Source organism: Rutidosis leptorrhynchoides, chromosome 3 (assembly GCF_046630445.1).
Source record: "Rutidosis leptorrhynchoides isolate AG116_Rl617_1_P2 chromosome 3, CSIRO_AGI_Rlap_v1, whole genome shotgun sequence".
Classification (NCBI taxonomy): Eukaryota; Viridiplantae; Streptophyta; class Magnoliopsida; order Asterales; family Asteraceae; genus Rutidosis; species Rutidosis leptorrhynchoides.
Window position 1 is genome coordinate 687,407,780 of NC_092335.1, and position 12,560 is coordinate 687,420,339.

At 31.2% G+C, this 12,560-nt stretch overlaps 2 protein-coding genes across 4 annotated transcripts; one reads left to right on the forward strand and one right to left on the reverse strand.

Moving 5' to 3' along the window:
- Window positions 1-7,262: 7,262 nt before the first annotated feature.
- LOC139902715 (uncharacterized) lies at window positions 7,263-8,243 on the reverse strand. Its single transcript, XM_071885317.1, has one exon. It carries the CDS (start codon window positions 8,241-8,243, stop codon window positions 7,263-7,265), a length of 981 nt encoding a protein of 326 aa, XP_071741418.1.
- Window positions 8,244-8,862: 619 nt separating this feature from the next.
- Window positions 8,863-12,314, forward strand: LOC139899481 (uncharacterized). 3 transcript variants are annotated; one of them, XM_071882307.1, is made up of 12 exons: window positions 8,863-8,988; window positions 9,273-9,309; window positions 9,401-9,475; window positions 9,670-9,710; window positions 10,119-10,171; window positions 10,248-10,380; window positions 10,455-10,516; window positions 10,596-10,680; window positions 10,780-10,859; window positions 10,944-11,024; window positions 11,705-11,894; window positions 12,041-12,314. In XM_071882307.1, the coding sequence occupies exons 2-10, from the start codon at window positions 9,276-9,278 to the stop codon at window positions 11,002-11,004; spliced, it is 624 nt and encodes a 207-aa protein (XP_071738408.1). In that variant the 5' UTR covers window positions 8,863-8,988; window positions 9,273-9,275; the 3' UTR covers window positions 11,005-11,024; window positions 11,705-11,894; window positions 12,041-12,314. The 3 variants fall into 3 exon arrangements, with proteins under 3 accessions (XP_071738408.1, XP_071738407.1, XP_071738409.1); XM_071882306.1 differs by having other exon boundaries at window positions 11,705-11,803; XM_071882308.1 differs by having other exon boundaries at window positions 10,248-10,365; window positions 11,705-11,803.
- The last annotated feature ends 246 nt before the right edge of the window (window positions 12,315-12,560 follow it).

Consider the following 12,560-nt stretch of genomic DNA (forward strand, 5'->3'; position numbering starts at 1 on the left):
TTCTAAATGAAAAGTTAATAATTTTTCGTCAGCTTTCCAAAAACATGCATATCATATACTTTATATCACTAGCATATGTATCAAATTCGTGATTCATCATAAACTATCTAACAAAAAAATTAAAGCATACAAGCATGCATAAACATATATACTCGAGCACTAGACATGGATACACTATTAATATATAAAAGATAAGTTTTGAATTCTCACGTGTCAATATTGTGATTCAATATTGTAGGAAAGTACGTAGACGCAACGGAGATGATAAACACTAGGTTTGACTTGCGAACAATACCCATGAACATTACCCATAACCTCCATAGCTATAACCCATAGTTTCCTTAGCTTTATCCCGCTCGCAAAATCCGTTTTGAAAACATGCGAGCAGAACCTCGTCGTAGTATTTTATGTATAAATAATAATAATAATGCTAATACTAATAATAATAATAAGATTAATAATAATATTAATCTTAATAATAATAATAAGAATAATAATAATAATAATAATAATGATAATAATAATAATAATAATAATAATAATAATAATAATAATAATATATATAAATATATATCGAGAGAGTAGAGTGAAAGAAGAGAAAATGAATGCACAAAACTGAAACGTTTTTGCTTGATTTATAGATGTTGCCTGCATTCAGTAGTCATGCGATCGCATGACTTTATGGTTCATTCCCCATGTGATCGCATGGGGAGTCCTGACAGCTCACATTCGTTTAACGTTTTGCTTGTCGACATAATTAAATAAATATAAATATAATATATTTAATTTATATAATTAATTATATATTATATTAAATTCACGTGCATAGTTGACTTGAAATTTTCGTTCTGATGACTCGTACGTTGTCATTCAACTTATGTCCTGGTTCCGGTTTCTCAAACGCATTTTCGTACGCTTAAAAAACTTGTACTTTACGTTACTCGACGTGTACCTTTATCAATAATTAGACTTAATCATCGATAGACTATATTACCCAAAGTATAATCTTTACATTTGAACGTTGTGATCATTTGCTTCTATAAATCAACGTCTCGTTATTTATTAATATATATTTAATAATATTATTTTAAATCAAATCGTTTTAAGATTAAGTTAATATTTTATTTTATCACCTTGTAAAATATATATATACATTTTCATTTTGAAATAGTATTTTACTGTAGCAAGTTACTGTAGAAAATAGTGATTTTCGAAAACACTGTAGCTTTTTGGGTACTGTAGCAATTCAAAAATACTGTAGCAAATTAGTGTTTTACTTGTTCATCTTAAACGTTTTAGTTCACTTATCTAAATATCAATCAAATCAACAAACGAATGTTACCATCGTTTACTAAATAACTTGAAATTATATATATGTATATATCTTTATTTAATATACATAAATCTGATTTTAAATACACATTGCAAGTTATTTATAATTAATTTTAATAATTAATATTCCAACTTATTGTATATATATATATATATATATATATATATATATATATATATATATATATATATATATATATATATATATATATATATATTTACAAATAGATGTTCGTGAATCGTCGGTTAATAGTCAAGGTTAACTGAATATATAACATTAGTTCAAAAATTTTGAGAATCAATATTACAGACTTTGCTTATCGTGTCGGAAACATTAAATCATTTAAAGATAAAGTTTAAATTTGGTCTGAAATTTCTGGGTTGTCACATCGACAAAGAACGGTAAGCAAAACTTTTGACATGCAGACCAGGTTCAAGTCTAGACTTATTACTTTAACCTAACAACTACTAGGTCGAAGTCCAGACTCATTAATGCATCCTAACAACTACTAGTTAGACACACTAATGCAAGACCTGGTTCGCTACGACCACCGCTCTGATACCAACTTTAACGACCCGTCCTAATCGATCTGGACGAATACATTACATTTGGTTACATCGCGAGGTACTTGACCTCTATATGATACATTTTACAAACATTGCATTCGTTTTTAAAAGACAAACTTTCATCACATCGAAAGTTGACAGGCATGCATACAATTTCAGAATATATCCAATCTGTAATTGACTTAATAATACTCTTATTGAACTCAATGACCCGAATGCAACGTCTTTCGAAATATGCCATGAATGACTCCAAGTAATATCCTTAAAATGAGCTAATGCACAGCGAAAGATTTCTTTCATACCTGAGAATAAACATGCTTTCAAGTGTCAAATCATCACACCAACGATTTTGTTACTTTAAAATAATATTAATTTATCAAAATCAAATGTTTATATTAATTGAAAACATAAAAAAAAATATATAAAAATCATATTTAACTGCTACTGCAGTTCAGTTCACGGTTTAGAAGAAATTTTTTTTTAATGATTTTGAGTTTGAGAATGTTATAGACAAAACTTTCTACATGAAAGAGGTTGCATATCGGTCATAGAAACTGTATGAATCATCAATTGCTTCTTAAACTCAAAAACGAATCCAAATTTTGTGAAGAACACGATGGTTAACTTTTTGAAATTAGAACTTTGACTCGAAAATTCGAAATCAATCGAAAGAATTGAAACGTGAAAACTTACAGAGAGTTTAGTTAGATCATTCCTAACATCTTTGCATTATTACATTTTAGAATTTCATTTGAATTCGAGATTTGAATAAAAAGTTGATTGAACAAGGTATCGAGCTGTAAAAATAAAATTCTGATGAAGATAACTGATTTAAATCATTTTTGGTTGTTGTAATTGATAATGAAGATCAAGAAGTTATTGAATGTGTGAAAAAACAGATAACATTAATTTGTTTTATCGCCAAATGTGTCGACAGTTTCACTGTCAAAAACAGGAAAAATAAATAAAAGAAAAAAAAAAACTCTGAGTGAGATAGCTAATAGAATTTGACTTCATATGTGATTCCAATCGATGTGTAACCAAGTTTTAGAGACAAGAAATCAATTATCCACAGCTATGAAAAGGATGTGAAACAGATTACGTAAATTCTTCAATATATATATATATATATATATATATATATATATATATATATATATATATATATATATATATATATATATATATATATATATATATATATATATATATATATCGCATTTATATAAATATATACATTTATATATGTATTTATGTATATATATCAGTATTTATATTTTGTATATAATTGTTGTTATTAAATAATAATAATAATAATAATAATAATTATATTATTAATTATAATAATAATACTAATAATCATAATAATATGATTAATGATAACATAAATTGTGTTATTTTCTATTAACTATAATAATGATAATAATAATAATTTATAATAATAATTCTTAATGATAATAGTAATAACAATATCTCATAATAATATTAATTATAATAACTAAAATTATAATTTTTACTATTAATTATAATAATAATGATATTAACAATATTAATAATAATATTAATAATGATATATCAAATTAAATGTATCAAATTCCTTATTTAAGTATTATATAATAATAATATTAATAATACTGATATTAATATTTATTTTTAATCATAATTAAGTACTAATTAATAATATTATTAACTATATTATAACTCGTATTATATATTATTAATTATGTAATATCATATATTATATAATAACTCTTATTAAATGTTTATTACAATATATATATATAATAATTATACATAGAAATCATATATATTTATATATAGATTCATTTTTATATAACACTTAATTATTTATATCTTATTTTACATATTTACTTCTAATGATTAAATTATATTTTATAAATTTCAAATTATTATATATACTCATATTTATTAACAACCAATTGTTCGTGAATCGTCGGGAATAGTCAAATGGTAATTGAATCCATGTAAATAGTTCAAAAATTTTTGAGACTCAACATTACAGACTTTGCTTATCGTGTTGGAAACATATAAAGATTTAGTTTAAATTTAGTCGGAAATTTCCGGGTCGTCACATTAACCCGGCAAATTTTTTTTTTACATTAGTAATATTAATAACAACACCACGTTATGTTTCAAAACACATTCAAACCGCTATACATGTTTAAATGACATTAAAACATTACATACAATAATTCTAGTAAGAAAGTTTAGTACAATCCAAAAGATAGTTTTCGAACCCAAGAGTTTAAGTTCCAAACAAAACACGAGCATGACGTTTGGGGTTAAACTACCCAACATCGGTCGAATCCAAAAGTATCCTCCAAAGTCCATAAGATAGAGGTCTCTAATTCACAAGCTTACCCTTGCCCTTATCCGCACCTGAATCTAAAAAGAGTAAACAACGAGAGGATAAGCATAGCGCTTAGTGAATGCAACAATTATACAAATACATATATAACATACTTACTTGCAAGCACTTATACAATACCGCATACATGCTAGTAATTTATTTAGCATACCATCACAAAGTATAAGGCTAAAAGTCCCCGATACACCGCACGCTAGCATAACCAATAGCATATAACCAATACAATATAATATGCTAATACTACTATTACATAACCATGGTTAAACATCGACACACACACACAGGGGAACGGTACTCGCGCAATGATCGTTGATACTCGCACAATGACCGTTAGTGTACACTAACCCCCAAGGTGGACGTCCGCACTTACTGAACCACCTTTCACGTACATGTGGCCTCCATCGCACAAAAGAGTAGTGAACCCTCACGCCAGGATAACACTATAGTGAATCCTCACGCCCGGATAACACTAACCACAAGCCCGCAAGCAAATAAATTATATACACATACATATAATTATTCCACTCACCTTATCACTTTGATGAAAGTCAATACCAAGAACCCGCAACCTTTAATGCAATGTACCTATTACATTAATTACATAATTAACACACAAACAAGTTGGACTACTTACCAACTCATAACCTAGTGCATTTATGACCCATAGTGCGCTACTAACACCCACACTAGGTCAATACTATTACAAATCACCAATAACTAGTGATTAGTCCAACACACCAACTATCACTAGTTTTGAGTAATAAACACCTCATCTTGCTAGTTGGGTCACACTACACCCATTTGACCCATTTCAAGGTCCATACTTGTATTTGGGTCAACCATGAACCCTAATACACCAATTTCACTAATACTTAAGTGTGCTAGTGATTTAATCAACCATTTAGACTCAACTTAGCCAAATTACCACATCAAATCCTATATTATAAATCTTTGAGTCTACGTACACAAATCTTACTCAAAATCCCCAATTTAACATAGAAATGGGACCAAAGGGCATTTGGCCCAGAGGTATCGTGGTGGCCCTTCAACCAAGAGATTGATGGTTCAAGTCCCACTTGGGACATATTCGTGTTTGTAAATATTCGTGTTAATGGTGTGTATGAGTTTGCCTTTTAAAGAAAGAAAAAAATAGAAATGGGGCTTACACCCATCACATGGCCAAACCCTAGCCATCACTCAAATTAAACACTAGAACTTGAAATTGAAACTTACCACAACACCAAAACGTAGTTAGCAAGCGGATGCAACAAGCTCCAAGCTCCAAATGACTAGATTTAGCTTCTTCCTTCTTGAATCAATCTCTCTCTCTCTCGCTCTCTCTCTAAAACTTTCCCTTTCTAAGTGGGAGTGTTTGTGTGGGTGAGAAATGAGGTAGAAATGAGATATAGATCTGATCTCAAGCTATAAATACGTCGACATGTGAAAAGACTAAAGTGACCTTCTTGGTTTTACAATTTAATTACAAAAACCCTGACCTGGCACATGAACGCCGTTCCAGGATTAGGAACGTCGTTCCTCTGAACGTTCAGGAACGTCGTTCCACAAAACAGAACGTTGCTCCACAAACTGCTCCAAATATGACGTGGTCAACTTTTACACTTTTATTCGTTACACAACAACATTCTTTGATTCTGGAACGTCGTTGCAGCTTTTGGAACGTCGTTCCTCATACAGGAACGCCGTTCTTTCTCTTTAGAAAATATGGGTTGTTACAATAGTAATATATGGCAACAAAAAATTTAAATAAATAAATAAGTATTATTAATAAATAAATAAATAAAAAGGTAAAATATTCTGTTTTCATTATTTTTACCGATTAATAATGGTAAAAAATAAGGTTGTAATTTTTACGCATATATTTTTCTCTATATGTCTTCAAATATCAATTAAAATTATAATTAAATATATGAATTAATCATTAATCATAACTTTGTACACACACTTGAAAATTATAATTATATATATGTCACAATTTATATTTATAAGAAAATTTAAATTTTTATTTCAAACAAACACACGATAAGTTTTATAAACTAAACCACTTCAAATTTTGACATCCTTGTTAAACCTGTATAACTGAAGTACATGCTTAGGCATCGCACGAGTCGCATTTCACATATTCATAAACTAGATCACAAGACTAAAATGATACGGAGTATTTCAAAAACATTCAACTAAAAACTACTAAAATAAATACATTAATTATTCACGGCTTAAAACTTATAAGAGTTATTATGACACAAAAAGTAAATACTAGTAAAGCACTTACAATTGTTATTAAACTTCTTTCAAAGACTATTAAAATTAATGTAATATCATCGGGACTAAATGATAACTGAATCACTATCGATATAATACTTACTCAGAATACCTTGGACTCACAATCTTAATCTTAAGGCCACATGCAATCGTTCCATCCTTTCACTGAACTTCTCTCCTCCACATTAGCACCACATCAGCACAAACCCTTTAACATTCATTTCACATTCCTTTCACTAAACACTCACAATCATACACTTCATTTTCAACTTTAACCAATTTTAAATTATTACTTAAATACAATAAATAAATACAAATAACATTTTATTAAATAAAATTAAAACATTATATTATTAAAAATAAACATTACATAATTAAATAAATAAAAGACAATACATAAATAAATAAAAAATACAATAAATAACGCTAATTGTTTCGAACAATATAATCATCCGGGAGTGTCCAAATGTATTCGATCAAATTGTTGCGAAGGTTATGATGCACTCTTCGATCTCGCATCTCTCGATCCACCCGATCTTGGAGCTCAACTCTTTCCTGCCAAGTACGTTGCGGCATGTTTTCTTGATGTCGGAGATAATCCTCTTTGAGGCCACATATGTTGCGCTCGTTGTCTTCGGTGATCATGTTGTGAAGTATAACACAAGTGTACATGATTCGACGTATTTTATTGATACTATAAGGTCTTGCTGGGTGTTTTAGTATTGCCCAACGACCTTGAAGAACACCGAAAGCTCGTTCCACGTCTTTTCTCGCGGCTTCTTGAAAACGTGTAATGGACCTCCGGAGCTCGACCATCCAATAAATCTTCGAACAAATCCGATTCATTAAGAACATTAATATCATTGTTCGAACCCGCTGGACCAAAGAAAGCATGCCAAATCCACATATCGTAGGACGCAACCGCCTCGAGCATTATTGTTGGTCCTTCATGATCACCCCTGTGGTAATGCCCTTGCCACGCAACTGGACAATTTTTCCAAGCCCAGTGCATGCAATCAAGACTACCTAACATCCCCGAAAAACCGTGCATCTCCAAATGTTTGGCATGCAATCGACGAACATCTTCTTCAGTTGGTTTCCTTAAATATTCTCGCGCAAACATATGAATAATACATTTACAATAATTGTTTAAACAGTCACGAGACGTAGATGCGCCCATGTGTAAATATTCATCGAATGCATCAGGCGCAATGCCATACGCCAATTGACGTATGGCCGATGTACACTTTTGAAAAATATTGAAACCGAGTTGACCGGTTGCATCAAAACGTTGATCAAAATATTGAAAATAATCGGGTTTCGGTTGAGATTCGTATGTTAGAATAGCATGACCTATACGATTAAACAATGACTTACTCATTCGGTATCGATTTCGAAAATAATCACCCGGAAATGTTGGATTCTCCGAGAAATAGTCGTTGTACAAACGATTACCAGTATCAATCCGATCTCTTTGTAACCGACGTCTTCTAAAAACTGTACGAGAATTTCGAACTTCATCTTCTTGGTCCATTGCATCAAGCAAATCGAGATAGTTAAGCGCGTTGTAACCGTCTTGAATTAAATCTTCATCGAAATCGGACTCTGCGCTATCACTATCCGTCACGCTCTCCTCGCTTTCACTCTGAGAATTTAATAAATCTTCCACTTCCATTTGAATTTTTTGTTTGTGTTTGTGAAATATGAATTGATAGTAGTGTTGGATAAATAATGGAATGAGAGTGTATGTATATATAGAGAAAATGTAGTGTATTATTGGTTTAAAAAAAATAAAAAATATAGAAATAGCCGTTGGAGGAGAAAAAGAAAAATAGAAAAAAATTAAATATGCTGGGCCCCACAAAAAGACCCGTGAGAAAAGTGAGGGGTATGGCTGGCGGTGGTGGTGATTCGGTGGTGGTTGGGGTGAGCCAAGTGGCGGCGGGTGGCGGGTCCTCTAACGGGCCATTACATGGCCTAATAATGTATATATGTCACGAATCACGAGAGGGTTACTTTTGACTTTTAACAAATGATTACTAAATTTAATAGTATTTTATTTATGCTCATTAAATTAAAGATATGTCTATGTCTATGTCTATGTCTAAAGGTCGCTAAAAATATCCAAAATTGAATGACCTACAAAAATAAAAGTAGTAGTCCAAATAAATGGACCTGAAGCCCAAAGCAGTAGGCCTACGTTGGATATGTATGACGATTAACCTCGTAAGATATCAAAGCGGGTGATTAACCCGGTAAAATAAGCGGGTCACCATCGCCTAAAATTAACCCGGTAAAATAAGCGGGTCACAATCGCCTAAAATCAACACCGCATTTGCTACAGGCGATCGTGGTCTTCTTCATCAGCTCACGCTTTTGCAATCGTTCGTTTATCTTCATCACGTGCTCTTCGTGTCAAGGTATTATATATACATATATTATTTTATTTCCGATACATGCCATAAATTAACATGAACATATCTGTATATACGTGTATACATTTAAATTAGTCGGTACAGAAGTGTCGGTATTAGATATGTGTGTACTGCAATTGGTTGCATCTAGATTTCTTCTATTCTGTTTTCTATTTCTATTTTTATAACTCTTAAATTAGGGTTTTATTCGTAAAAAAAGTGAATATTTGGGCAGCGACATTGTGTGCCCTAATTTATGCTAATTAACTGGTGCTTTTTCTTGCTAACAGACTATGGTTGGCACCTTCTTCCGCCGCACTATGAAAGGTATGATTCAATTTCATTACTACGTCCTAAGTGTATGTATCACCTGATGCAGCAACATCTTCTTGCGTGTTTGTTTGTTTGATTGTATCAGTATCTTCAAATAAGAAGAAAACCAAGCGGGTACATAAAGATAAACAGGGTATTCACTCTAAACAACAAAATCAAGGTTGTCTATCTTACTTAGTGCACATCAACATTTTCTATTATATAGTAACAGATTTAGTATTATACTTGGGGTTTTTTGAGTTATTTAAGTAGCTTGTTTAGGTCCTTAGTTGCATAAGGACTTGATTGAGAGTATTTTTGATTGATCGTAATTAAGTTGGTAACGTATTATATACTACATATATTATATTTCAGGTTATCTTGCTGCTGATGCACCTGTCTTGAATGAGGAGAGGGTATTAATATTAATTCACAATTCTTTTAATTTTCACATACATACATACATACATACATACATACATACATACATACATACATACATACATACATACATACATACATACATACATACATACATACATACATACATACATACATACATACATACATACATACATACATACATACATACATACATACATACATACATACATACATACATACATACATACATACATACATACATACATACATACATACATACATACATACATACATACATACATAACAGTGGCATCCTACTGTCTTAATTAATTAATGACAGTATCCACTTGCCACAATAGATGACATGTATACATATCCTTATTAACCAACTTTTCTTATTTTTCTTTTACTTTTTTTTTTTGTTGTTGTTGTTGTTATAGGAAAAAAGAATACTTGTGAGCAACCTAAGAATGTCCACCAAAAAAGACCAAGTGTAAGTTGTTTAAGCTATATGTCTATATTTCTTTTCAATTTTTGTTCATATCGTAATAATCTTCAACAATTTACAGGTGTGCATACTTCGAAAATATGAAGGTGAAGGTAAACAAGATTAACATGAACGCGTTTAACAGAACTATTTACAACAGGAGCTGTACAGTGTTTTTATCTGAAGCTGAAGCTACAAGGGTACATCCAAATACAGTAATATTTACACTCCATTCATTAATTTTTTAATATCTAGAGTTTAATATGTTTCAGTAACAATATTTTGGCAGGTCCTGAAGCGTACACAACACATGATCGATGGAGCAATTGTGACAGTTCAAATTTACAAGGGGTAAGATAATCTAAAAGTGTGAATTTTTACAGGAATTAAAGAATTAATTAATCAATTTGATACATCCTTTTTTATACAGGGAGAGGAATCATCCCGAAGTGTTTAAATGGGGAAAGTATCCACTGCAAATCGAGGGGTTAGAAGAGTCATCTACAGCATACATGGTAAGTTCTAGAGAAACAAAAGAATAATTACAAGTATTTTACTTACATTTTTTTTCTACAAAATAATACAACGTTGTAACTATAGTATATGTGTGTCAGTTACATACGAAAGTCGAGGATATGTTTCTCAACCGTGTTCGTTACTCGTTTATGGATATTGATCCAAGAAACTTAACAAGGTTTGTACTTCTGTGTTGGTTATATATATATTTTTTAGAGTAGTATTATTAAAAATTAAAGAAGAAAATTGGATGATGTTGTAGTGTTGAAGTTTTTTTTAATAATGATGCTGAAAGAGAAAAGGCTTGGGAGATCGTTAACTAACTCGAGGGAGTATCTTGCAGGTCAGTTTTCGATAAATGTGATCTTATATGTTCTTGGTTTTGTGCTTTGTCGTGAACAACTTCTTTTAATGTATACATATAATGTTTTAGGGTTCCACAATAATAATAATAATAATAATATAGTCCTTTTATTTAGTATCCTCAGTTTAATAAGGGTTATGTAATTGCTGTGCGTTATAGAACCGATCATTATAGAAATGAGGGTTCGTGTTAGGTGTAAAATATTACAACTATTGTATCAGAAAACACTCATCTGTTTTTGTTATACTTAATATTCTGTATCGATCAGTGTTACCATGTAGATAACAAGATACAAAAGACATACTGTATATATATGTATAAGATATGTCTACATGGCTGATGATGTGGGAGTAATAATTACTGGTAAAATAATGAAGTCACTGGAGTGTTTTCTTTTTGGTACAATAGGTTAAGCAAGAGGTACAACTCATTAAAGGTTGGAGCACGTTACTATTCATCAATTTTTTTTTTGTTTAGTATAGTTGGTAATTAGAGGTTTGATACGTACGATTGAAACACGTGCAACATATCATAATTTTGGGTAAACACTTTGATACGTTTTGTAATATTTAGCCCCTTGTTTTGAGGACAAGTAGTGACAAAGATTGCTTTTAAGGTTTTAATAGTTAACAAGAAGATTGTTTATCTGTTTTGAGCAGGTTTAAGGATTTGGATAGTGGAAGTGATGAGTATATGAATACTGGAAGTGATGATGATTTGGATAGTGGAAGTGATGCTGATGCATGATGATTCAGCAGGTATACACCATTTGCACCGTGTTCTTCCTCTGTTATACCTTACATTGAAGTTTTAGGATGGTGTTACTTAAATCATCATGATCATAATCATGTCAGTATGGTATTTATTTACCTCATCTTATCTTTTTTTATATAGTCAGTATTGCGAAAGATTTGATGCATGGTGGGGGGCATATGGCATGTCTTTAACCAACTAAGCGTTTTGCTTACCCGTTTGTATTTCTATTTTTTATATAGGTTCCGGGACGGACAAGGGTATGAGTATTATGCATTGGATTTGTAGATATATGCTACATGCTTTTGGTGGGATAGTTAAATCCCTAAGATCATGCTCTTACTACTAGTGTTGTTTATGTTATTTTGTTAAAAATGGGTTGCTATTAACACTTGTAGTGCGTTATGGGTCAAGTTTGATACTTGTCTTTTGGAATGAGTCGTAAACTTAGCACTAGTACTGGTTGATGTATTTGGTTACATTATGATGATGTATTGAAGTTAAGCAGGTTTCTTTTGAGTTGCCAAGTGTTTATGTCAAATTGGGTTGATTAAAATGGGTAAAAACATTCAAAAACTGGAGTTGGGTGAGTGCACGCCGTGCACCTGGAGTGCACTCCGCACACCATTACTTAGAATTGGAATAGTTGTAGTGCCCTTCGCGCACCATTGCTTACATTTGGAACAGAAAATTTATACTCGTAGTGCCCTCCGTGGACGTAAACTAAGTGCGCGCCGCACACTTGACAACACTTACAAAAAT